At 48.3% G+C, this 26,051-nt stretch overlaps 1 protein-coding gene across 3 annotated transcripts in view; it reads left to right on the top strand.

Moving 5' to 3' along the window:
* rab28 (RAB28, member RAS oncogene family) overlaps positions 1-26,051 on the top strand; it is a 222,850-nt gene that overhangs the window by 69,359 nt on the left and 127,440 nt on the right. Inside the window, exon 5 of one of the 3 annotated variants that reach the window (XM_072496387.1) lies at positions 1,409-3,679. The exons of the other annotated variants lie outside the window; for them this stretch is intronic. Within the exon in view, the coding sequence (XP_072352488.1) occupies positions 1,409-1,644 (236 nt within the window). The 3' untranslated portion in view covers positions 1,645-3,679. Of the gene's footprint in view, positions 1-1,408; positions 3,680-26,051 lie in introns of those variants that run through there. 3 annotated transcript variants of the gene reach the window in all.

The raw sequence follows: 26,051 nt of genomic DNA, 5'->3' as shown, positions 1-26,051 counted from the left end.
CTCTAGCTAATCTGTCTTTTCTGTTCACTCTCCTGAAGCACACTCTCTCAGAAAGAGCAGGAAAGTCTTTCTTATACCATCTGATAGTGAGACATCTAGTGTTGAATTGACTGTACTACATTTACATACATTGATCATGTATATTAATATACAGAGATCATTACACTGTACACTGGTCAACCACCCAAACACAGTGGGTAACTATTTAAGCTCCTTGAGGGATCAGGTAAGGCCTTTTTCCTGACCCCAACCTACTTTCACCCCCAAGAACATGTCAACATAAAAGAGAGAGTATATAAAATAGGCCGGTCTCTTCAACATTGCTGTATAATGCAATGTGCTGGATACATGATTCTCAGAAAATTATTCAGTGTCTTAGTTTGTTTAATGCATTTCAATACATTTTAGTTTTTTATTATATATTTGTGTTCCGAAACTAAGGAAACTCCAGTGTTTGGATTGACATAATCAGTGGAAGAAATGGTTATTTAAAACTGAAGCTTAATGCAGGAACTACAAAACTATGGAATACATCTGACAGGCCTAATTATTTGTTCAAAATCATGAGGGGCTTAGACATAACACATAGGGTGAAACTGTTCCCATTGGCAGAACTTAAAGTTTAGGACCAGCGTACACAGATTTAAGGTGACTGGGAAAAGAAACAGCAGCAACAACAAATACCTTTTTATCATGCATCAATTGGTTAGGGTTTGGAATGCACAGACTGAGCAAATGCAGTCATGGCTCTTTGGGTAGTAAGACATTGCAAGGCTAGGGAGAAAAACTGGTGAGTGGGACTAGCTGATCAGCTATTGCAGGGAGCCAGCAGGACAAAATGGCCTCCTGCTATGCTATAATCATTCTATGATTCTGTATGTTGTAATAAAGGGATGGCTACACAATCTGACATGTAAGCTAAATTGACTTCCGATGGTGGTTCACTAAGGGTGTTGTTTCTGGCTCTAGATTGCATTTAACAACTGTTGGTTATTATATTACAAAGCCTTTTATTATGCTATTGGGAATAGCAATGCTATAATAGACATATGGCGAACAAGATGTGATGCACTGAATTGGGTTAAGTTTAAATAGAAATTGTTTGAAGGTCTGCCGTGTCTGGCAGCATAGGGCAGACACTTGGATTGTCTAAATCCTAACTTGGCTATAATAAAAAAAAATAGTTTACTATGAAGAAAGATGAGGGGGGAAAATCATTTCTAGTGAGAAAAAAATGTTTTCCTACATTTAATATTAGTAGCCTTAAACTGCATGCCTGAATATTTGTTTTCTGCAGACTCAGAAAAATGCAGAAAGGATGTTTTCATTGTAACACTGAGGTAGGAAGTTAACCAATGGGTTTAGGTTTATTTAGAACAGTGTTTTTCAAATTTTCTTTTCTCTCCAGGACCCGCTTTTATCCAGCTGGCCGATGTTTACGACCCACGCCAGCTGGCCTTCACAGCACACCATTTCCGCTTACCTTTAATACAACTGGTGAGCCTGCTTGGACCTCACGGGTTCACAGGAAGAGAGGGTAATGCAAACATCGGGTGCAGTGTCCAGCTGGTTCCTTTCTGCTGTCTTCTTTGTGAGGACGTAAATTCCAATCTTGTACATGTAGGTCGTTGTGAATGGCAATAGCAACAAAATGCTTGATTTACTCAGCACGGGATACTCCTCAGAAATGCTACTCCAGAATGCTGACAACCTCATGGACTTTTGGCGTGTTTTTAATGTGCTGCCATAGGTGAGGTGCTAACATTCAGTCTCCTCATTTGGAGTTGGTTGTAAATTAATAATTGACTCTGGGGTCTCGAACTCAAAAGGATTTTTTGCCACCTCTTCTTTCAAAATCTGTAACTTGTCACTGGAAAGTAGCGGCAAAAACTGTTGTTCAGTGCTGCCAAATGCGATTGAGTAAGGCTTTCCAGTCTTTTGACAGTTCCCTTACTGACGTGTTTTTTGTTTTTGATGTGTCGTAGCAGTGTGGGGAAGATGTAGTAGTTTTGGCTTTGTGTTTGCACTTGCCAAACTCAATGATTTTTGAAAAGCGTCTAATTCTTCACAGTGCTAACACAGTGCATCATCCTTCCCTTACAATTTGAGGTTCAGTTTGTTTAGAATTGAAACGATGTCTGCAAGGTAAGATATTGTTAGCATTCAACTCTCATTTGCCAGTACTCTCCTGCATATAGCACGCATGGGCTTTACATCCTGATTTGCATTGGTGCAATTAACACAACCATACCTCCAGAAATCATCTTTATACTGCTTTGTTCCTGATTTCAGTTTCTTCTAATATGGAAAGTTCACCAGAGGCCCTGGAGCCCTGTCTCCAGCTCACACCAGCACTGCCGTGGACTCTCCTGGGCAGCTCTCTCCATCAAATTCAGTTCTGAGGTCTCTGGTCCTCTCTTCCTTATTACAAAATGACCCATCTTCAGCTTTTCACAAACCTGTTTGCTTGCATTCTGGCAGCTACAAAATGGAAGAATCTCTCCTCTTTGATTTTGCGCCCAAAGCACAGACGTGACGTACAGGGCATGTGACATCAATGTGCATGCTGTGTGTGTGATCTGCTCTCTGCTGCTCCTTCTGGCGGGAAGACTCCAACGTTTTAAAGGCCGGTTGTAGCAGGCATTCTCAACTTAAAAGCCGGTGGTGGCTGTCATTCATAAAAGCAGGTGGTGGCTGTCATTCATAAAAGTAGGTTGTGGCCATTTGGCACTTCTCCCTTGATCAGGAACACCATGAACGCTCTGCGACACACCCCCATGCGGGCCGCACCCCCAGTTTGAAAAGCCCTGACCTAGAAAGTGGACAACACATACTGACCAGGAAGGACCAAGGTTAGATCTCTGGCCCATGCTGAGCCAGCATAAACTGGGTTTTGCATCTCTGGTTTACTTGGCCAGTGTTACAATTGCTGGTATGTCTCCTCTGTAAAACAGTCTGATAAAACTCCTCATCAGTGCTTTCAAAACCAGAATGATGTAGGAGCATTAAAAAGGCCATTAACATCGAACCTGAATGAAAGAATATGATGAATATTCAAGAGTGATTGAAGCATATTTCAGTTGTGAATAATTTGATTCACATTATCTGAAGTACTCTAATCCAGTGAGTAAATTCCATCTTCACACACCTTTTTCCAACTTATATATCACAGTTTATTTGTGATTTTTGCAGTTTGACACTGGATGTAAAACTGTGCCTGACTTGCTTCATTGCAACCAACACAGCATGTAGTCAAAGTTTGAGAGCCAATGGTGTGGTGTTTTCCTTTTAATTTTAAAATTAAAATCAATGATTAGAATTGATGTGAAATGTAGCATCATCATTCCTGAATTACAAAATTGATAACGCCATCAAAAACTGAACACATTTTAAGCCTGCTACATTGTCAGTTATTTTGGAAAGTATTGATCAAAACGTTTAGCAAAATCTTGTATGTCACATGCAGGTTATATGTAATAACCTGCATGTGACATGCATGAGGTTCATCCAGCTGGGATGATTGTTCTCTTGTCCTGATTGGACCGGAAATTAACCAGTATTGTATAATAGGGCGGCCTCTGTAATTGCCGACAGAAAGGAGTAAGGACACGGTAATGTGTAACCGGGCCCTATATATGTGCCGCTGTAAAGCTGAATAAATGTTTCCTTGTGAACTTGACAGACTCCCCTTGTCGTTACTATAATATATTTTTAAAATTCTTTATATTTTTATATTTAAAGCATGACTATGAGTACATTTCTCTTTATATCCATAGTATTACTTCATTGCCATCAGCATACCTCTAACATTCTTTTTTTCCCAGTATTTAAAATTTGTCGGATCTCTTCAGCACTAATCATCCTCGAGAACCGCTTCTAAAAAAAGAACCTTAAAATAATCTATTTTCAGTACTTTAAAATTTTGAATATCTAAAATGTTTAAGTACATGGGGAGGGATTCTCTAATCCCACAGCAGAGTGTCCACGCCATCGTAAACGGCGTCGCGTTTTATGACGACGTGGACGGGCCGCTCCGAGGATGGATTGTGGCCTGCAAAAGGGGCCAGCATGGGCGCCACGAGAAGCGTGGGGGGCATGGTGCCAGACCGGCATCAGATTCGCGCAATGCCCTGATGACGCGGCGCTGCATCGCTTAAGGTGCGCGAGCGGCGCAAAGCCCCGAGACCGGCGAGATGGCCCCCCCCCCCCCCCTGCCGTGCTGCCCCGAGGTTCAAGGACCATGACCTCGAAACGCTGCTGGACACGGTAGAGGAGAGGAGGGCGATCCTGTGCCTGAGACGGGGCCACTGGCACCTGGGCAGCACAGTCCGATGTAATTGGCGTGAGGTGGGCAATGCCGTATGCACGGTGGGGCACACCCCACGGACCGGCGAACAGTGCCGGAAGAAGATGCATGACCTGATGTTGGCAGCCAGGGTGAGTACACCGGGGCGTGCCCCTGGCACCACCCAACCCCCACCACCCACACATGTGATAGTAACCCCCCCACAGGAGGGGGCGAAACCCCGCACCTGAAACACATGGGCTGCACACACCCCTGAGAGCCGCCTTGGCCGGGAGCCCAATGCTCCCATGCCATCATCTAGCCAACATCTGCGTGGGATGCTGCGGACCGCCTAACTCTGATGCTTTTGCCTACCCCCCCAACCCCCCCCCCCCCCCCAAGAATAAGACCGCCCACAACCATAGGGAGCGTGAGAACCGGAGGGGGTCCACCTATACTGCACCCCCTCACAGTCCACGAGCAGAGGGCACTGGACTTCGTTGGCAGAGCTGAGAACCGGGAGGTTGCCCCTTGCCAGGTTGGAGGCGCACCAGTAAGTGAGACTCCCCTGCCTGGCTCCACACCCTCACACCAAACCACCCCCTCACCCCAGTCCGTGTTTCTAATGTTACATGTTGTCTTGTGTCTTTCAGGACTTGCCGCCAGTCATCCTGGCCCGTCTGGCGTAACTCGCCCACGACCAATGGCAGGTCCAGATGCCCCAGGGACGCACGCCACGGCGGGGAGGGCAGATAGCAAGAAAGGCCTTCCACCGACACTGGGACCCACACACAGACGCACAGAGGATGGATACCCAGGACATGGACGGTCACCCAGGACACGGATGCACAGCGGACAGACACCCATGACACAGATGCACAAAGGACGGATACCCAGGACACGGACGCACAGAGGACGGTCGCCCAGGACACGGACGCACAGAGGACGGACACCCAGAACACGGACGGACACCCAGGACACGGACGCACAGAGGACGGACACCCGGGACACGGACACACAGAGGACGGACACCCAGGACACGAACGGACACCCAGGACACGAACGGACACCCAGGACACGGACGGTCATCCAGGCCACGGACGCACAGGGGACGGTCACCCAGGACACGGACGCACAGAGGACGATCACCCAGGACACGGACGGACACCCAGAACATGGAGAACCAGGACACGGAGACGCTGGACACAGATGAACACGATAGCCAGAATAGTGACACACAGAGGACGGCGACACAGTTGACGGACTGACTGGACAGTGATCCTCAGATGGAGGCGACACAAGGAACATCGGGCCAAGGCTCGACGCAGGAGACCCCTGACTTTGGCTCCGATGAGGACATGGACCTTGCGTCACTGCTGTCTCCCTCACCCCCCACCATCGCAGAGACTCTCACCTTGGTTGGGCACTTTAGTGAAAAGGCTTCTGGGACACTGGTGCGCACCACACAGCTGTACTGGTACAGCAGGTGGAGGTAGGAGCAGCCGAGGGGTCGGACGGTCGGAGGGCAGCCCAGCCCCAGCAACCAGCTGCTGCCCTGACGGTTCCCGGGTTCCTGGACTTTCCAGACCCACCCACAGATCCAATGAATTTGGACACCCAAGGACTAGACAACGGGATGACGGCCAGCTTCCAGCAGCTGCAGACGCAGGTGGAGGAGTCAATCCGCGTCCAGGAGCAGGGAGTGGTGCTGGTCATGGCTGCGCTCTCACAGGCAGCCATGTGCCAGAGCCAGCTGGACATCTCAGCCTAGCTCCGCAGTCTGGCCGTGTCTCAGCAGGCCATGGCCCAGTCTCAGCAGGACCTTTGGCCCAGTTTCAGCAGGCCATCGCTTAGAGCATCAGCGGCCTTGCCCAGATGCTGGATGGCGTCGCACAAGCGCAGAGGGAAGTGGCGCAACCCCAGACTGGGATGAAAAATGAAATGAAAAATGAAATGGGATGGCCCACGCCCTGAGCTCCATCGCTGCTAACGTTTAGACCCTGGTTGATACCACAGCGGGCCTCCAGGACTGGCATCGCCAGGTGTCGGTGGTGCCTCGGGGCTTGTCTCCGCTCGCACAGTTGTCCCATAGAGAGGCCCACGGACCATCGGGCACCCCAAGGGAGGAGGAGGTTCTGGGGACCATCCCGGTGACTCCTGCAAGGGAGGTCCCGGAACACCGCGGATCCTCAGACTCTTTCCCCCCCCCGTTCTGTCCCTGGTGCAACTGGTGGGCAACGGGCAGAATAGGGTGGCACCACGGCATCCAGCATGCCTGCGGAGCAGCCTGGCCCATCCAAGCTGGCAACGGGAGCCAGGTCGCTTGGCAGGAGTCTCAGCAGTCCGCCTCCACTCCTGCTGTACCATCTGGGGAAACACCGAGACGTAGTGGTAGGGCCCGTAAGGTCACGAAGTTTAACAACTAGTAAGTTGCCACAGGTGCAGGGCACAGTTTATTTATAGGGGCTAGGGCATTTGTATGTTACTGTTCCAATTAAACTCACTGTTACACCAATGTAGAATGCCTCTGTGCTATGCCCGGTGCCTGCGGGCTCGTGTAGGGGACTGAGTGCCACTGTGGTCGAAGGGCGATGGAACGTTGAGCCCAGGTGTGTCGCAGGTGGAGGGGTGCTGTGCATGTGGTGTTGTGGGAGCTAAGGTTGTTGGGTTGTGTGGGGGGTGCTGGGTGGTGAGGTGGGCGGTACAGTGGTGTCAGTGCCCCTGCTCAGAGAGCCCCTACCCCCCTAGTTGGTGAAACGTGCGGCAATCAACGCCTCGCGTGCTCGCTGTCCAAGCTGGTGGCGTCGTGCAGCCTCCCGTCCATATACAGCCCCCATGTCGCGCCTGTTGCCCCCATCCTCCTCATCTGGAGAGGCGTCCCCTTCCGCGGGCTCCCCCTCTGCCTCCTCCTCCTCCTCTAGCACATCGCCCCTCTGCTGGGCTGTGTTGTGCAGGACGCAGCAGACCACACCGATGCGGCCGAACCTCTCCGAATGGTACTGGAGGGCCCCTCCAGAGTGGTCCAGGCACCTGAAGCGCATCTTCAACAGGCCAAAGCACCTCTCGATCACGCCCCTGGTTGCAGCATGGGCCTCATTGTATCAGGTCTTCGCTTCGGTCTGTGGCCTCCATATAGGCGTCATCAGCCACGACCGCAATGGGTAACCCTTGTCGCCCAGCAACCAGCCCCTCAGCTGGGGGGAGGGGGTGTCCCTCGATCATGGCGGGGATGAACGATTGTGCCAGGATTAATTAGTAATTCATACTGCCTGGGTACTCGGCCCAGAGGTGCATGATCTTCATGTGGCAGTCACAGAACACCTGAATATTCATGGAGTGGGTCCCCTTCCTGTTCATGGACATGTCCCTGTTCTCCGCTGGTGGCCGCATGGGACGTGCAACCCATTGATCGCCCCCTGGACCATGGGTATCCTGGCCACGGCAGCGAATCCCGCTGCTCGGGCATTCTGGTGGGCACGGTCCACAGGGAACTGGATGTAGCGGTCCACGATGTCATACAGGGCGTCAGTTACTGCACCTAAACACCGGTGCGCCGATGGCTGGGAGATGTCGGACAGGTCCCCACTCGGTGTCTGGATCGACCCCGTCGCATAAAAGTTCAGAGCCACTGTAACCTTGACGGCCACCGGGATAGCATGTCCTCCCCCAGTGCCACGCGGTGCCAGGTGTACCATCAGGTGGCAGATATGGGCGACGGTTTCCTGACTTCTCCTGCAAGCCCTGTCCGGCAGGTCCTCGAAGGACATGCGCCGATTGTAAACACAAGGCCTCATGGGGCCCCTCCGGCGCCTTGGCACCACCACTACCACCTCCTCCTCATCCACATCGGTGTCCTCATACTGTCCCTTCCCCTCGTTGTTGCCTTCGTCGTCCGGCGCCGCCTCCTGCACCCGTCGAGCAGGCTGCGCTGCAGTCTGAGCGGGTGCCACCTGGCCCTCTGCAGCCCGTCCTTCTGCTGCAGCCACCGCTGCCGCAGCCGCTCTGAGCTGCCTGTGCCGACGCTGTCACAGGGCCACATGCAGTGCAGCGGCTCCCGCCATGGCGGCCAACATCGCTGGCTGTTGCCCAAACATTATGCAGGGGATGGGGGGTATACAACATGTTTAGGGATGGCGGATGGCCCCCCTACAGCCAGGTGGCATGGGATACATGTCTGCCCTGGTTGGCTCTTTGCGCCACAGCCACGCATGCACCCAGACCCCAGCCCACACCCACCGTGCTCCGCCCACTATTGCCCGTCCCTCCTGAAAGCGCCATCGTAGGATGGCTATGCCCTCACGGGGGTCTGCCATGGGTGCGGCCCTGGCCCATCCCGCCGATGGTTGCCGGCTGCTGGGAGGTCCGGCACCTGGGGGGTACGGCACCCATGGGCACGGCCGGGTGGCTTGTGGGCAGCCAGCGCCCAAGGTCGGTGCCCATCAGTCTGCCCGCCATACTGGTGGCCGTGGCTTTGACACCGCCCAACCATGGTGGGCCGGTTCAGGCCGGCTGGCATGTCGTCCCCACGCCCCCAACCCCCCGAACATGGCCCCCAACCCCCACTAACATGGAGGCCCACCCCTCCCGAACATGGGGGCCCCCTCCTCGCCCTCGTAACCGGCCGTGGCCGTCCTGGCAGACTCAGTAACCCCCCCAAACGCCGGCCGCTCACCTCCTCTCCCGCATCGTCAGCCAGCACGCTGTCAGGACTTCGTCCCCTCCGGGCTGCAGAATCCAAGGGAGCCCGGAGAATCGCTGAACTTGCCTCCTCGGGCGATTCTCTGGCAGCGCGTCGCTGATCACGATGACGCCGTTCTCGCTGGTTGAGAGAATGGCGGAACGGCATTGGACCGGCATCACGTAAAAAAACGGCACAATTGCTGATTCTCTGACCTGGCCCGGGGTGAGAGAATCCCGCCTCTGGTGTTTCCTTTCTTTGTGGAAAGTTGAGGAAAAAAATGTCAGTTTATATAAATAGTTTAGTAAAGCATATTTTTCTTTAAAATATTCCCAAGTTTCTTATATGGCTACAACAGACAAGCTGTAGCAATGTGAACTGTATGGCCTAGATTTTGTACTCAGCTTGCCACTGACCTTGAAGTAAAGAGAGAGCTTGTTTAATGCTGGGGTGATGGTGGTGTGAGAGGACATCAGAATTTCACTTGCAAGGAGTGAAGATTTCATCTTGGTGTGGGGCAGTGGTTTAGCAGCATTCTCCAATGTTGGTGAAAAGGACAGATCATGTGGTGCAGTGAATGGAAGGCACACAAAAAGAATACATTAAAACTATAGTGACTGCAGACTTCCGAGGAGAGTAGGTCGCACATTTGATAGCTCCCGTCTGTAACGGACTTTTGGACCTTTTTTTTTTCGGATTTTATGGGATAAATCGGTGAAGCGTGAGACAGTAAGGAGAAATCCCCCTCTGGTGTATGGAGAATTGGACCAGAAGTAGCCGTGTGAGATAACAAAGTCCAATAAGGGAGAGCAAGTAGAGCTGATAACACGGGACAGCATGGCGGGGCAGCAGGGCCGTGTGGAGGCGACGCAGTGGTCGCCGGAGCAGCTGGTGAAGTTTTTTGAGGTTTGCTTCGCCAAGCTGAAGAAGGACACGCTGGAGCCGATTAAGGCTTCGATTGATCAAGTGGCTCAGAATCAGGAAACCCACGGGAGAGCGATCCAGGAGCTGGAACAAAAGTTGTCCGAGCACGAGGAGTATATAACCGTGCTGGAAAACAAGGCAGGGGTGATGAATGACCGTCAAAAAAGAATGCAGGAGAAGCTGGAGAACCTGGAGAATAGGTCATGGAGGCAGAATCTCAGAATTTTCGGCCTTCCTGAAGGCAGTGAGGGATCGGATGCGAGGGCATATGTGACGGACATGTTGGAGAAGTTGATGGGGGCTGGGGAGTTCCCCCGGCCCCTGGAATTGGACAGAGCGCACAGAGCCCTCGCGAGGAAGCCCCAAGCGAATGAGCCGACGAGGCCCATGGTGGTACGTTTACACTGTTTCATGGACAAGGAACACATTTTGAGGTGAGCCAAGAAAGAACTGAGCAGCAAGTGGGAGAACTGTGAGTTGCGCATCTATCAGGACCTGGGAACGGATTTGGCCAAGTGACGAGCTGAGTTTGATCGGGCAAAACCGACCCTCTTTAAGAAGGGGGTGAAGTTCGGGATACTGAACCCAGCCCGTCTGTGGGTCACACACGAGGAACGGGACTTCTACTTTGAAACGCCAGACGAAGTATGGACCTTTATTAAAGAAATGAAGCTGGAGGTGAATTAAAATACACTTAAGCCTTGGAGAAGTACTGTGGTGGCGATTTGTGGTGCTGGATTGTATAAATGTAAGTAGCTCTATGTGAAATAATGGGCTGTGTGGATGGTTAAAGGTTGCTTTGTCTTGCAGGGACATTGTTAGAAGGGGGATGGGCTTTGAATATGGTTCTGCTTTTTTGGGTGACTATTTTTTTAAAGTGACTGTTTCTTCACTGTTTTTTCTGATGTTTGTTTACTGGGGAATGTGATGCTTTTAAAATGTTTATTCATGTTGGGGGGAGAGAGGAGAAAACAATAGGGAGACAGACTGCTTGGTGGCAGGGGCGGGAGGTACCACGTCAGCATGGGTCAGCTGACTCTTGGAAGCGCAGTGGTTGGTGAGCAGGTGTTAAGCTGGAGCTTGACTTGGGGGTTTGGGTTTATAGTGTTGTTGCTAAGGGGGAGGGAAGGAGGGGTGAGAGCTGCATTGCTGACAGGGGAGGAACTGTTACTAGGGGACAAATGGGAGGTCGGGAACGGCGGCAACCCGAGTGGGGACTCGAGGGCGCGAGCTCGACGCTGGCCTAAAAATGGTGATGGCTAGTTGGCAGGGGGGGTCCAGGCTGATCACATAGAATGTGAGAGGACTGAATGGGCCGGTCAAGAGGGCTCGTATGTTCGCGCATTTGAGGGAACTGAAGGCAGACGTGGCAATGCTACAAGAGACACACCTAAAGGTTACAGACCAGATGAGATTGAGGAAGGGGTGGGTTAGCCAAGTGCTCCACTCAGGGCTGGGCTCAAAGACCAGGGGCTTAGCAATCTTGATCAGCAAACGAGTGGCATTCGAGGCAGGGAGAATCGTGTCAGACAAGGGGGGTGGTACATAATGGTGAGTGGGAAGCTGGAGGCGGTGCGGGTGGTACTTGTGAACATATAATCTCTGAATTGGGACGATGTGGAATTTATGAGGTGGGTGTTAGGTAAGATCCCAGTCTTAGTCACGTAACCTGATCATGGGACGGGATTTCAATACAGTCATTGATCCGGAAGTGGACTGGTCAAAATCCAGGACAGGGAGGAGGCCGGCTGCGGCAAAGGAATTGAAGGGTTTTATGGAACAGATGGGGGGTGGGGAGTAGACAAATGGAGGTTTGCACGGTCGAGGACAAAGTCGTTTCCCTTTTTTTCACATGTCCACAAGGTATACTCTCTCATCGACTTTTTTCGATGGGCCATCACAATACTGGGTCGTCTTTGTTGTCTGAAATGCAAGGTACCCTTAACCAAGGACAGGTTCTACTCTACTCTGTCCTATGGGACCCAAACATTTGCCTAATTTTCCCTAAACAACACACGTCTAATAATTTCTAGGGGGCCATTTAACATTCAGTAGAAGGGGAACCTCTAACTGTCACTAACTAGACTACACTCATGTTGCTATTTAATAATCAAAGAACTTATCTTACAATGCAAAAGAAATCCGATAGCAGCATCACATTTCTCCCTGTCACTAACATTCACATACAGAGAAGTAACTTTATTAACAAAACAACAACCGCGGAATGTATTAAGGAGAAAGGTTCAGAAAGAGTGTGGGGTTTGCTGCAGTCCGAGGAAAGGAGCTCTAAAGGTGTATACTGGAGGGCGGGAGACTCTCCTTCTCCATTTTTGCAATCTAATTGTCTGAATGACACTGTACAATATGGCTATCACTAGTAAGGCGTGTGGTGTGTGTGTGTGGGGGGGGGTGTTGTGTTGGGTAGTCTTGTTCGGGGCCTGTGTGCTGTGTGTGGGGGGGGGGGGTAAGAGGTGGGTAACGCGCGCAACTGGACTGTTCCAGTGACGATCATGATGCCGATCATCAGGGTCGTCTTCATCTTATTTGGGCTTTCCTTCGCCGTCGAGTATCTTTGTATCTTTCTAGGGGAACAAGCATAGTATCTGTTATAATCGTGTTGTTTAACATCTCCTATGTCTGTCTATTTCTCCTACATGTCAATTTCCCATTATAATCGTCACCATATGTGACTCCCTCATTTCTTTTTTTAAACAACCATTTGCGGAGACAAGTTATCCGAAAACAAAATTCTGTCTCTCACTGCGAGCACTCTCGCAGCCTGTTGTCGATGGGCTGAGTGGGTGGACAATTTCTCCGTCCTCTGCAAACTTGTTTTTCCAACCAAATGTTTCTGACATGTATAGTATATGGGGGATAGCAACCGAAGAGTTGCCGGAAAGGGCAAAAGTTGTGGCAAAAAGCATTCTTTAAACCACAGGACTAGAAAAGAACAGCAAAAGAGTTTTGAAAACAAGTATCCGAATGGGGTGGTGCGTATGATCCACGGCAGAGCAAGAATGGGTGGGATCCCCGGGTAGGGCGGTGATCAGTGCCGTTGCTCCACTACCCGAGCTTGGCTGACCAAATGTATAGGGGGTTCCCAGGCAGGGCGGGGATAAGTGCTGTTACTCCACTGCCTGAGTGATCTTCCAAGAGCGGTAAGAATTTGTAACTATATGGGCTCCAGACAAACTTGTTTCACTAACTGCCATGAGGCGTCGGATCAAGAAAGTGTCCGTGAGGCTGACACAAAATCGTACAAGAGAGAACGTACAACGTTTAAAACAAACTAAACATAAAAGTGGGCAGGTTCCATCAGGACACCGTAAATCTCAATCGGTTCCTGACTCTCATCATCTGGACACCTCAAGATCCCATTTCAAAAAGATTTGCAAAGGGGTTACCATGGTGGGAGTCAGACTCGGCGTTGTCACCATCTCCCGGGTGCCAAACTCGTTCATGGAGTTTGCGTGCTAACGTGGCGTGTGCCGATGTGGGGTCCATTTCATCATTCCTCGTCAGGCGACAGGAATTGTCACGGTGCCAGTGCTTCATGTTCCATAGGGAAGTTGCAAGGGGGCCGTCGCAATCGTCGGGTAGCGGGTCAGGTTCCGGTGTGGGCAAATAAATTGTTTCAAAGACGCTGAGCATATCGGGGTCTCTGGGCCTGTAGTGCCTGAGGCCTAGTTTGTGGGATCTTCGTTCGGGTCTCTCAGGGGCTTCAGTAGTGCTGTCGTTATCAGCTGAATCAAGCGTCAGGGTGAAATTTGATTGTGGGGGCGTGGTCAAGGTCGTGTCTGTGGAAGTGCTGCTGCTGCTGCGGGAGGGGGAACTTGGGTTGTCAATGGGCGGGTCCTCATTGTCTGCCATCACCAATGAGAGGTGGTGCGAGTGGCTGCACTGTGTTCCATAAACCTTAAGCTGATTTACATGAAACCATCCTGATTTTCCGTTTGGATACGTGATTTTATCAACCGAGGGGCTTACTTAGTCCGAGATTGAATAGGGTCCTGCAAATTTAGGGGAGAGGAATGAGCTAGGGTTGTACAAGGTGATCATTACTTGCTGTCCGACTGTATACTCTGTCGTGTATACTGTTTTATCAAAGCAGGCCTTACACTGCTTTCGTTTAGCGCCTAGTCGCACAGCTGCAGCGAGTTGTGCTGCTTTAATATTCTCTACCATGTGCTGGACTGCTTTCTCATGGGTCAGGGCAGTGACTGCGGGGCTGACCAAATCAAGTTAGAATAAGTATTCGGTACCCTTCATGGATCGTCCGGTCATGAGGGTATGGGCGGTATATCCTATTGAGCTCAACACTGTGTTCCTAATAAACATCAGTGCGAATGGGAGCACTGTGTCCCATGTTGTGTTGTGCTGCTGCACCATTGTTCTAAGTGTGGCCTTTAGTGTCGATTCATGCGCTCCACAATGCCGCTGGACTGCGGGTGATAGGCAATGTGGAACTTTTGCCTGATACAAATATCATCATCACCACACTTTTCATGACCCTTCCCATAAAGTGTGGGACCCTTGGTCTGACTCAATACTGCGGGGGAGACCCCATCTCGTGAAAATTTGCTCTGTTAAGATCTTCGCCGTGGACTTGCTGTGTTTGTTCTCGAGGGAAATGCTTCGACCCATTTCGTAAATGTGTCTATCACCACTAATACATACTTGTATCCGTTTCTGCAGGGGGGGGAGGGGACCAACATAATCCAATTGAAGGATTGTCCACGGGCCATTTACAGGGCGGGTTTGGCGTAGCTGGGCTTTTTTCGCATACCTATCGGGGTTTTTTTGAGCACAAATTAAACGGTTTTCGAGGTAATGGGACACGTCGGTTTTCAAATCAGGCCACCAGCCGAGGGGTCTGAGGTGGGCAAGGGTGGATTCAATCCCTTGGTGTCCATGTCCATCATGGAACTTACAGATTATCTCGTTCCTGTCCTGGGTGGGGACTACATAAATTCCATCTTTTAAAACTATTCCCTCATGGATCAACAAAGAATTCCTAAACTTTTCATAGGGAGCTGGGAAGTTCCCTTTTAAAATGTCTTTTAACGCTTCGTCTTCTTTCTGTGCCTGGGCTAGGTCTTGGATGTTAGTCTGTGAGACCTGAACTGCGTGTACTGGGGCACTCTCGGGGGGTTGCCAAAAGTGGCCATGTCGTGAGCCTGCCTTCGCTCGGGCGTCAGCTTTCATATTACCGGGTGGGGAGGGACGATGGTGACTTCTTACTTTGACGATGCCATATTTCCTGCCTTTAGCTGTCTGAAGGATATGTTTGAGCAGTGGGGCTGAGGGTAGAGGTTTTCCGTCGGCGGAAATAATTCCTCTCGATTCCCACAGGGGTAGGAATTCCATAAGGCTGTTGCAGACGTACAAACTGTCCGAATATTTGTCTGCAGGGGTCGGGAATGAATCGGGATGCTGGACAATGTAAGCAATGGCCGCTAACTCGGCTGCCTGCAAACCTAAGTCTCCAGTCAACTTTAAAGCTATCTCTTCTGAAGCGCGTCCCTGCGCGTCCTCTACATAAATACCATAGCCTGTTATTCTTTTTCCCTCAAGGACTGTGGAGGAGCCATCTCCGTAAATTCTCAGTGCTTTGTCTGTGGGCTGGGGTCCGATACCTGTCTTTCTTGGTACCGACTTGGGAACAAAGGGGCCTGTGCTGTGCGTTGGGGCTATGATCTCGCACTCGTGTGGAGTTCCTGCATAATACAAATTATCAGCCAGAAACGTGTGCGTTTTTGCCCGTTTTACAGTGATGTCGCGTCCCTGTAGGAGTAGGGTCCATCGCACTGCTCAAATTTGGCTTACCGTGCCGTCTTTTAGTCTGCCGTCCAATAAAAGCTGTGTCGGGGTGTGCTCGGTCAAAATGGTTACTGGGTTGAGTCCGGTTACGTACGAGAAGTACTGGACCGCCCAGAAAACTGCTAACAGGTGCCTTTCGCAGGCTGAAAATCCGTGTTCCACCGGATCTAAGACTCGTGAGGCATAGGCTACAGGTCCTAGATGATGGTGCCTTTCCTGCAGGAGTACGGCCGAAAGGGTTCGGTCTGTGGTCGCTACCTCTATTGCGTATGGGGAGTGGGGATCTGGAGCTTGCAAAGCGGGGGCTGTGCTCAGGGCGCGTTTCAATGCGTCCACGGCATCCGTGTGCTGTGGAAGCCATTTCCATGGGGTCTGTTTCTTTAGTAGCTCGGAAAGTGGGGCTGCTTTTGTGGCAAATCCGTCTATATGGTTCCGACAATATCCAACCAGTCCTAAAAATGACTGGAGTGTCGTAACGTTTTGGGGCAAGGGCAAATTTACAATGGAATTAATGCGTTTGAGTTCTATTTCACTCTTCCCATGCGTGATGACCGTTCCTAAATATGTGACTTTTTCCTGAAGGATTTGGGCTTTCTTGGGGTTAATTTTGCATCCAATCGTTGTAAGGAGTTCTAATAATTCAGAAAGAAGCGAGATGTGCTCTTCCTTGGTGTCCGTCTGTCGGAGCAAGTCGTCCACATACTGAACAAGGCATTCAGGGCAGGAAAATTTAGATAATCCGTTTGCCAATTGTCTGTGAAAAATGGAGGGGGAATTGTGGAAGCCTTGTGGAAGGCATGTCCACGTGTACTGCTGTCCCTGGAAGGTAAACGCAAATTTATACTGGCATGCTTTGTCCAGTGGTATGGACCAAAAGCCATTACTGATATCTAATACCGAAAAAAATTTTGACTGGAGTCCCTGTCTCAACATGGTCTTGGGATTCGTGGCAACGGTGGGGGCTGCTAGGGAAGTCACTTTGTTCAATTCTCTGTAGTTGATGGTCAGTCGCCATGATCCATCGGGTTTTCTTACTGGCCAAATCGGGGCATTATTTGTCGATGCAACGGGTCGAATCATGCCTTGATTCAATAAACTTTGAATTACCTTGGCTATCTCTCCCTCGGCTTGCTGGGGGAAGCCGTACTGTTTCTGGGGCTTGGGATCGGGACCTGTGATGTTTACTACACCAGGGATTATGCCGCAGTCGTGCTTGTGCTGGGCAAATGCTGTTTTATGTCTTTTCAAGATCTCTCTAACTGCTTTGTCTGTGGTAATGGTTTGTGGATCAAACCAGTACTCTCCCACTGAGCTGATTCTATGGGCATAATCTCCTACTTTGAGTATGGCGGGGGCTCGTGCTTCTCTAGCCATTTTCCATATGCATCGGTTGACTGGGTCGAATGAAAGGTTGTGCGCGCTCATGAAATCGATGCCTGGCATGTGTTCTGCCTGGGGCAAGTCTCCTAAAAGAACCAAATGTTTTGTCCTAATATTACCGAGCTGTACGTCCACAGGAGCTGTGATGTGTCCTTGCTGGAGGTGACCTGTAAAGTCACTAAGGGTAATGGTATCCATAGTGGGCCATATCTCCTTAACGTGGTTCGGGACCCTCCTGTGTCCCAAAGGATCTCTACGGGATGACCCCGGACTGTGCCTGCAACGACCGGTCTTCCGGACTTATATCCCAAAGGGTATCGCAGACCCAAGTTGGGGAGCCCGAACACCGTCAATCGGTGCCACTCATGGCCGAATTATCTGGTCGGGCGCTAACGCTTTGAATGGGTCGAGTATTGATTCTGGGGGGGGGCGCGTTTGGGTGCTGATTCCTTTGCTGCTTCGGTGGGGGCTTGACATTCTCGGGCGTAATGTCCTTTCTGTCGGCAATTATGGCATTCCTGTATCTTGGGGTGCTGTGCTGTACCTCTGCCTTCATTTACCCGTGCGGGGTCTTGGTGTGCCCTTACTGGATTCATTGTGGCATCTACTCTCTCATGCTCTGTCTTTTTCTGTACAGACTGTTCCCAAGCTCTGGACAATCGTTTCAGAACCCACACTTCATTGTGTGCTGGGTCTGAGGGGTCGTAACTGGCGCAAGCCTTCTGTCCTGCCTCTGTGGCATGGGATACCACTGTCCTGCCTCTGTGGCATGGGATACCAACGTACGGGTGTATTTAGCCGTATTGTCTGCTGATAAATGGGCGCGGGCTAACTCACCAAATACCGCAGTAAAATGGATCCAACTGGGTCTAGCAAACGCTGTTCGATACTCTCCCTTTTTCTGCCTGCACCGGTTGAGTCTGTCTACCGGACACCTCTGTTAAATCCTATGGCGTCTAAAATGGCCGTTTTCCTTTCTTGGAGGCTACCTCCTCCTACATTTTGTGGGTCGGGAAGGGCTGAACTAAATGAGGGGTCTAAGCACATAACTATGAGCTTAACCTGTTCCGGCTCGTCTAAACCATACATGAGGGTTTGTTGTTTCACTAACTCAAAAAAGTGATGTGGGTCTGATGTGGGGTGGAAAGTATCTATCATCTTGTGGGCATCTCGTAACTGGGTGATCGTTAATGGTGTGGTGTACACAAAATCGGGTTGGTCTTCTGTGGTAACGCTACGCTGTGTGGTAATGGGGTTCATTGGGTTGGGTGCTGCCTGTGCAGTCGGTGTTGCGGGTGCTATTCTTTTCAGGGCCTGGGGGGCTCTGTTTTGATTCTCGGTCTTGCTTACGTACCGTTGGGCCATTTCACTGAGTTCCTGTCAATCGGGGCCATCTTCCTGGTCTAGCTGTGGGCCAAAGGTGTCTCTAAACCCATTTTGAACTGATAGCAGGGATTGCAACCTTGCAATTTACTGCCTGCATTTGGCATGGTCCACTGAACTCTGCCTCTGTTCCATGGTGGAACTGTGGAGTACTCAGAGGGCTGCTTTTAGAACATCGCACTGTTTCTTTAACTGCTGTACCTGATTCTCTGTCTCTTTTACCATTACAGCACGTTGTGTGTCCTGGTAGGCCTTCATTTATTGGATTTGGAAGCTGCTAAGGTGGGCGAGACAGGATTGATGTGCCCTCTTGACATGATCCATTTCCTTGTCCATCGCTGCTAACTGCTCCCGGAGCTGTACATTTAATCTCTCGCTTTCACTTAAATCTCCCCCTCTACTTTTCTCCTTTTCCCTTAGCTGCTTGCGGAGCGTCCTCACGACCTCCTCGTGCCTCGCAATTGTGCCAGACAGGACACGATTGCCATCGGCTTACGAACCTTAGTCAAAATCTTTTATTTGGATCTCGGTCAGGCTGTCCCACCAAGTCTGTCCTATGTTGTCAGGACCTGTCTCTTCATTCGCGCAAAAGCGCAGACCATAGAGGCCATCCTTTCCCCTTTAGGTATCTCCTGATCTCTTCTTCCCATACGGGACACTGTTCTGATCTATTGGTTGCTGCGACCTCAGGCTCTTGTGGATGCATAAGGTGTTCTATTGCCTTCATGGCCATCCCTACAAATACTTCTGACTCCCGGAAATTTGGAACAAGGGGGAATAAAGCGGTGGTGCAAACACTGGTACGGCTCAAGCTATTTTCCGGTTTACGCAACTCCCAAAAGTTTCATGCAACAAAATCTATCGAGTTTACCTTATATCCCTTTGTTAATACGCATACAAATTACACACTTCTGAATTCTGGAGGTTTGATTGATACTGGTTTCGCTTATGGTTTCTTTTTGCCAATTTGGATTCTAATTCAGATACTTTTGTGGGTTCTCTTGGAGTGACACGGCCTGGGTCGAGTCCCGTCCGATGTCGCCAATAACTGTTGCCTTTTCTTTCACTGTGTCTTTTCTGTGGCTCTGTTCCAATTATGGCAATCAGTGAGTGTGCCTTTCTTTCTGTGTTATCTATGTCTTAATGCTTAGAGTTGCCAGGTATCGAATGACACCACCACAAATTTCAACCGGCTATCGATCAAAGAGCCAAACACCAGTTAGTTAGTTTAAGGTCAAGGGTACTTTATTTACACACAATTAGTCATGCAACATAAACACTACTAGTTAACTACACCCATCAGCTAAGACAACCTGTACTTAACTTCGGGCACCCGGCTTACGTCAGAAAACAGTGGCCGCTGTTCAATTCTGGATCTCTCGGGTTCGAAGGAGTAACTGCTGCTCAGCTGGGCTCATCTGTCTGGTAGCGGGCGTTGAACTTGGACTCGCTTTTGGTATTGCTGCAATTGGCGATGGCCGTGACCGGGGTACCAAGGCCAAGAAGGTGCCAAGAGAGAGCAAACATATGGCGAACTCTTCCTTTATACTCGGGGGTTTTTTGCGCTCTTTTGGGCGGTCCTTCGATTTCGGCCTTACTAATTGGATGATCCCTGATCACTCCATTCGATTCCTTAGCCAATAAGTGGGCGGGGATCTGGATGGCTGGGCGTGTCCCAAGCGGTCACTGACCCCATTTGCGTTTCCTTTGACCAGGGTGTGGCGCTGAAATGTCTGGGACTATCCCGGTTGCTTGAGTACCAGTTCTTTGTTCTGGTGAAGATGGGCCATCAAATGCGAATCGGCCCTGTTACAATGCTAATTGGACGGAGTTTCGATACCGTCTGACTTCTTGCTTACGAATATGCATTTCAGGTTCTGAGCCTTCCTGAGTCTTGGCTTGTCCATTTTACCCGCCAGGCTTTGCGAGTTTCTCTGTACCTAGTTGGAAGTGGCCATCCCAGATGGCTACAGGTGGCAGCCGTTCATCGACTTCCTCGGGGAAAATTAAAATGTCAGCAGATGCCGTATTCCAAGGGCGGGGGGGGGGGGGGGGGGGGCAGATTGTTGTTGTATGGTTGAGGTGTATGAAGATTGGGCTGGGGGGGGGGGGAAATGTTTATTTTACCATGTTGATGTCATTGTTTATGTTACTGTTATAAAAATTTTCAAATACCTCAATAAAATATAATTTAAAAAAAAATTATAGTGACTGCAGTATCTTTCACAGAAGATTCATGTTCAACTATTTTTATTTGTTCGTGGGATGCGAGTGTCCCGAGGGAGGCCAGCATTTGCTGCTGTGCAGTGGGACCTGGGTGTCGTTGTGCATGAATCGCAAAAAGCTGGTTTGCAGGTGCAGCAGGTAATTAAGAAGGCAAATGAAATTTTATTCTTCATTGCTAGAGAGTTGGAGTTTAAAAACAGGGAGGAGGTTATGTTGCAGCTGTATAGGGTGCTGGTGAGGCCATACCTGGAGTACTGTGTACAGTTTTAGTCTCCTTACTTGAGAAAGGATGTACTGGCGCTGGAGGGGGTGCAGAAGTTGATTCCGGAGTTGAGAGGACTGGCTTATGAGGAGAGACTGAGCAGACCTGGAGTATACTCATTGGAATTTAGAAGAATGAGGGGGGGATCTTATAGAAACATAAAATTATGAAGGGAATAGATAGATGGAAGCAGGGAGGTTGTTTCCACTGGCGGGTGCAACTAGAACTAGGGGGCATAACCTCAAAATAAGAGGGAGCAGATTTAGGACAGAGTTGAGGAGGAACTTCTTCACCCAAAGGATCATGAATCTCTGGAATTCCCTGCCCAGTGATGCAGTTGAGGCTACCTCATTAAATGTTTTTAAGGCAAAGGTAGATAGATTTTTGAACACTAATTAAATAAACTGGGAGCACGCGGGTAATTGGAACTGAGTCCACAAAAAGATCAGCCATGATCGTATTGAGTGGCGGAGCAGGCACGATTGGGCAGATGGCCTACTCCTGCTCCTAGTTCTTATGTTTGTGTATTCTTACTGCCCATTTTAAGTGCCCGTAAGAAGGTGGTGGTTGGTGGTGAGCCATTGGAACAAAACATTTTAAAGTCAGATAAATTTTCCAGATAATAAATTTATGTTTGAGTTATCAGAAAAATAATAAAGTCTTTAAACCATTAAAAAATTCAGGACCCCCCTATTACGTCTCCCCGGGCTAGTGCGTGGTCAATTCCAGCCCCATTTGACCCGGAGTCACAACATAAGTGAAATTAATAAATAATTCTTAGAACACCCACCGTCTTTGGCCGTTGGCTGCCCAATAACTCCAGTCACCAGTTTTGTAAATTTAAATGCAATTAATTTTATTAATAACAATAACTATGAATAAATATGCAGCAAATACAACAGGTTAACTAGTATCTAATTCATAACCCCCCACTTAAAAAAATTCTCTGTACCCTCTATATAGACACACACGCAAGTGTCATGGGAATGTCACTTTAAGAAATGTTTGTCTTCTAGAAGTGTGTTTTGGTCTCTCTCTCTCTCTGCATGCTAAAGAATGTCTCCAGATCACTTGATAATTTCAAAGTAATACCTGTTTCTGTAAGGAATGCTAACCTACTGTTTTTGTAGGAAAAAAGGGTGTTTGACTTATGGATGTTGTTAGGAAAGTTACGATGGGTTAACTATCCGAGTACTGTATCTTTGGGGGGGGGGGGGTGTCATTGTTGGTAGTTGATAAGATGTTTACTGTGTGTTTATAAAATGTTAACTGGATTCATAGAATAAACATTGTTTTGTTTAAAACTACTTAAGATCTCTGTTGCATAACACCTGGAAAGTGGACCCTTGTGCACCTCATAACCAAAATCTATTAAAAGTTGTGGGTCAGGTGAACTCCATGATATACTTTGGTGTTCTCTAAACCTTAGCCTATAACACAAGACAGGCAAAAGCAGAGGAGAAAAGAGGGGTGTGAAATAATAATTAAAATAAAAAGGATAAGAGTCTTTGTTTCAGATGGTTGTCTTCTAGCACACCTTCCTTCAATTTACGCTTTCAGTTTAAGGTTTCTGCTTTCAATCGGTAATGATTTTTGCTGTAGATTCATTCAGGTCTCTGTACAACTGTGCAGATTTTCTGGATAAAGAGAGCGAGATCAGGTCCTTTCTTCTGAGCATCCAGGACTCAACTGTCCTTTCTTTGCTACTCTGAAAACCATCCCACTTGGGTAGCCCTCAATCACTGCCTGTTGCCAGGCAGAATAAGGGCTTTTGGCCAATTCATTGATCATCAACCGCCCATTTGTACTGAGTCCCACCAATCTCTCGGGTGCCCAGAAAGTCTGAGTTCTGCTACCCAAAGGCTAGCAAGGTGTTCCCTTGTACAACCTTTGAGTTCCTCACTTCCGCTGCTCAACTGAAAGACATGTATCCATTAAGACATGGATCCAAATGATAACAGCAAAAATAAAGAAATGGGAAATAACGGAATCAATATGAAGGGCCCTTACATGTCTCATGGTGGTTTGAAAGATGAAATCGCTCCACTACCAGCATTTTCATTAGCCTAGACTTTAAATTAAATTGCTGATGGCACAAAGTTGGGTGGCATTGTAGACCTTGTGGATGACATCATGTACAAAGGGGTGTTGATAGACTAGGTGAATGGGCAAAACTGGCAGATGGATTTCAATGTAAGTGAGTATGAGGTTATCCATTTTGGATCAAAAATGAATAGATCAGGGTACTTTCTAGATAGTATGAAACTAAATTCAGTGGATGCCCAAAGAGACCTGGGGGTTCAGGTGCATAGATCTTTAAAATGCCACAAGTGCAGAAAGTAATTAAAAGGCTAATGGGGTACATATTCCCTCTTGCTCGCTCTTCAACTTTATAATATCACCATTAAACATATTTCCTTTTGTGCTTTCTCTCTCTCTCTCTCTTTCTCTCTCTCTCCCACACTTAATCTTCTCCCTAATTACTCTCATTCCATCCTTCGTCAATGTTGTCAGTCCTCTAATTCCTCCTCTGTCTCTCTTTCCCACTATATAACACACTCCTACCCTCTATTTTGCCCTCTCTCTTTCTCCCACTCCATTGGCCAACACGGCAGCACAGTGGTCAGCACTGTTGCTTCACACGCCAGGGTTCCAGGTTCGATTCCCGGCTTGGGAGTCTGCACGTTCTCCCTGTGTATGCGTGGTTTTCCTTCGGGTGCTCCGGTTTCCTCCCACAAGTCCCGAAAGGTGTGTTTGTTAGGTGAATTGGACATTCTGAGTTCTCCTCTGTGAACCTGAACAGGCACCGGAATGTGGCAACTAGGGGCTCTTCGCAATAATTTCATTGCAGTGTTAATGTAAGCCTACTTGTGACAATAACGATTATTATTATATGCTGGCTGTAAAAATCTACCATGCTTAAGTGTAGTCTCGTATCCACTTTGAACTCAGTAGAAATTTAGTTTCCACGACTCGGGTGAGAAATAAAATCTTTTATTTTGTCTATTGATTATAATTGAGAGTTTGAGATCTTCTTGTGATTACAAATCAAATGTTCTCAATAAAGCCCTGCCAGCAGAAGACTTTAAGAGATATAATCAACTTAGTAGTTTACAAACTTTCAAAATACAATAATGGTTTCTTGCTCAAAGCAAAAACAGCTTGCGTAGACAAGAGTTAAAGTGGAAATATGAAAATACGAACTCTCGCAAATAGTCTAGGGTGATCCCGGAATGGAAAATGGCTGCCCTGACCTCTATGTTTAAGGAGAATATTATCAGTCTGACTCCATCTGTCCCTACCCCTGTAATGTGCCAATTGGCTTGGATAAGTTTCAAATGCATTTGGTTGGATGGTCAGTTGTCAATCATCAATATGCAACATCGCTGTAGATATGCTTGTTGTGTGTTGGAATATGACATATACTTTTAATCAATTCTGGTTTCTACTGGTTTTTCTGCTGACTACTATATTATTCATTTTCTGAACAATGGTGGATTCATGTTGTCATGGTGCTTATTTTGACCTTTATCAGATTGTGGGACAGTTTAATAACTTCTGCAATTCTGTTCATTAGAACAATGGATAGTTTATAATGTCAATTTAACCTTTCAGTAAAAATGTTGCGTTAGCTTCTAGCTAGCCTGTAGATGTTTCAAATTCTGTGCTTTTGTTACTGCAAACTGTGTGTTTTTGTAATCTAAGTTCTGTTTGAAGTTTTATGATGAAATCCATTTTAAAATGGATTTCAAACTGGGCTTTAGTATTTACATTAAAATGGCTAAATCAATGACCCATTTACCTATCAGAAATAGCTGGTTCCCTTCAATCCTTCCTTTTGATAAAGCGAAAGAATAAGCGAGATATATCAGAAAATAAAAGGAAGGAGAAATGCGATAGAATAAGTAAAAGCACGAAGAGGAACTCATTCAAATTGTCTTTGATGTTTTCCTAGTTTGAAAACAACCCTTCAACAATAGAGCGGGCAAGCTTTGCATTTTAAGCATTACAGCAAAGATTCTTAAAATAATAATTATTATACAATAACAATTAATCAATTAATTGAATTTGATTCTACTGATTCAGTATTAATCTTTTAGCAATATGTTAGTAATACAGTCAAATAATTGATAGGTTAATAACAGTTCAACAGTAATATTTTAGTTCTGTTTCATCTAATGGTGGTGCAGTGGAATTAGTGTGAATCATTCTGATTGGTGGGCCCTTGCATTTAGTGAATAGTTGGCTAACGCATTTGATCACCAGGAATGTCATGTAGATGATGAACCCTGTTACACAGAAGGAAAAGATTATTCTTACTGTGGACATTCGTGTGGGTCCCAACCACCTGCAAAGTTTCTCCAACTAGAGATATCTGAGGGTATGTCAAGCTTTCTGACTTCCTTTTGAATGTGTGTTGCCAGATCTTTTACTTCTTTTGAATTATCTGGAATAAAAGTGCAACACTCCGCACCAATCAGAGCGCAGGTGCCACCTTTTTCGGCTAGCACATAATCAAGTACCATTCGATTTTGTAGTGCCACAGTTCGAATTGCTCACATTTCGTCAGAGATTTTATTTAGGGCACCGGTAGTATAGTCAGCTATGTTTTGTATGATGGTTGTTATTTTATTTAATTCATTGGCTACCCTTGTTTCCCAATGAAAAGGAATAATTTTAGCATAGATTGCACCTCGTAATGTGATAGCATGTTTATTTCTTCGAGTAATTGGTTCTGATAGATAAGGGAGATGAGGGAGATGACGTATAGCAGGTATTACATAGCCTAAATAGCAAGATCCTGACCCAAATTTTGGAAGCCAGGAGTATGCTTTGTTATCACAGATAAAATATGTTCCATTATAAGCCGAATATTGGTAAATATCTTCCAAGGACCAATGGGGTGGAATTCTCTCCCCCCACCCACGCCGGGTGGGAGAAGGGAATTGCGGGGATGGCGCGCGTGTCCTGCCACGCCGCCCGTACGCCCGCACGTGATTCTCCAACCCCCCCACAAACCGGCGCGGTGAGAATCACGGCTGGCCACTGGGAGAATCAGTGCTCGCCGTTTGCCACGGGCGGGAGGTGATTCT

The sequence above is a fragment of the Scyliorhinus torazame genome, chromosome 3, assembly GCF_047496885.1.
Source record: "Scyliorhinus torazame isolate Kashiwa2021f chromosome 3, sScyTor2.1, whole genome shotgun sequence".
Classification (NCBI taxonomy): Eukaryota; Metazoa; Chordata; class Chondrichthyes; order Carcharhiniformes; family Scyliorhinidae; genus Scyliorhinus; species Scyliorhinus torazame.
This window is presented reverse-complemented; position numbering and strand designations above follow the sequence as displayed.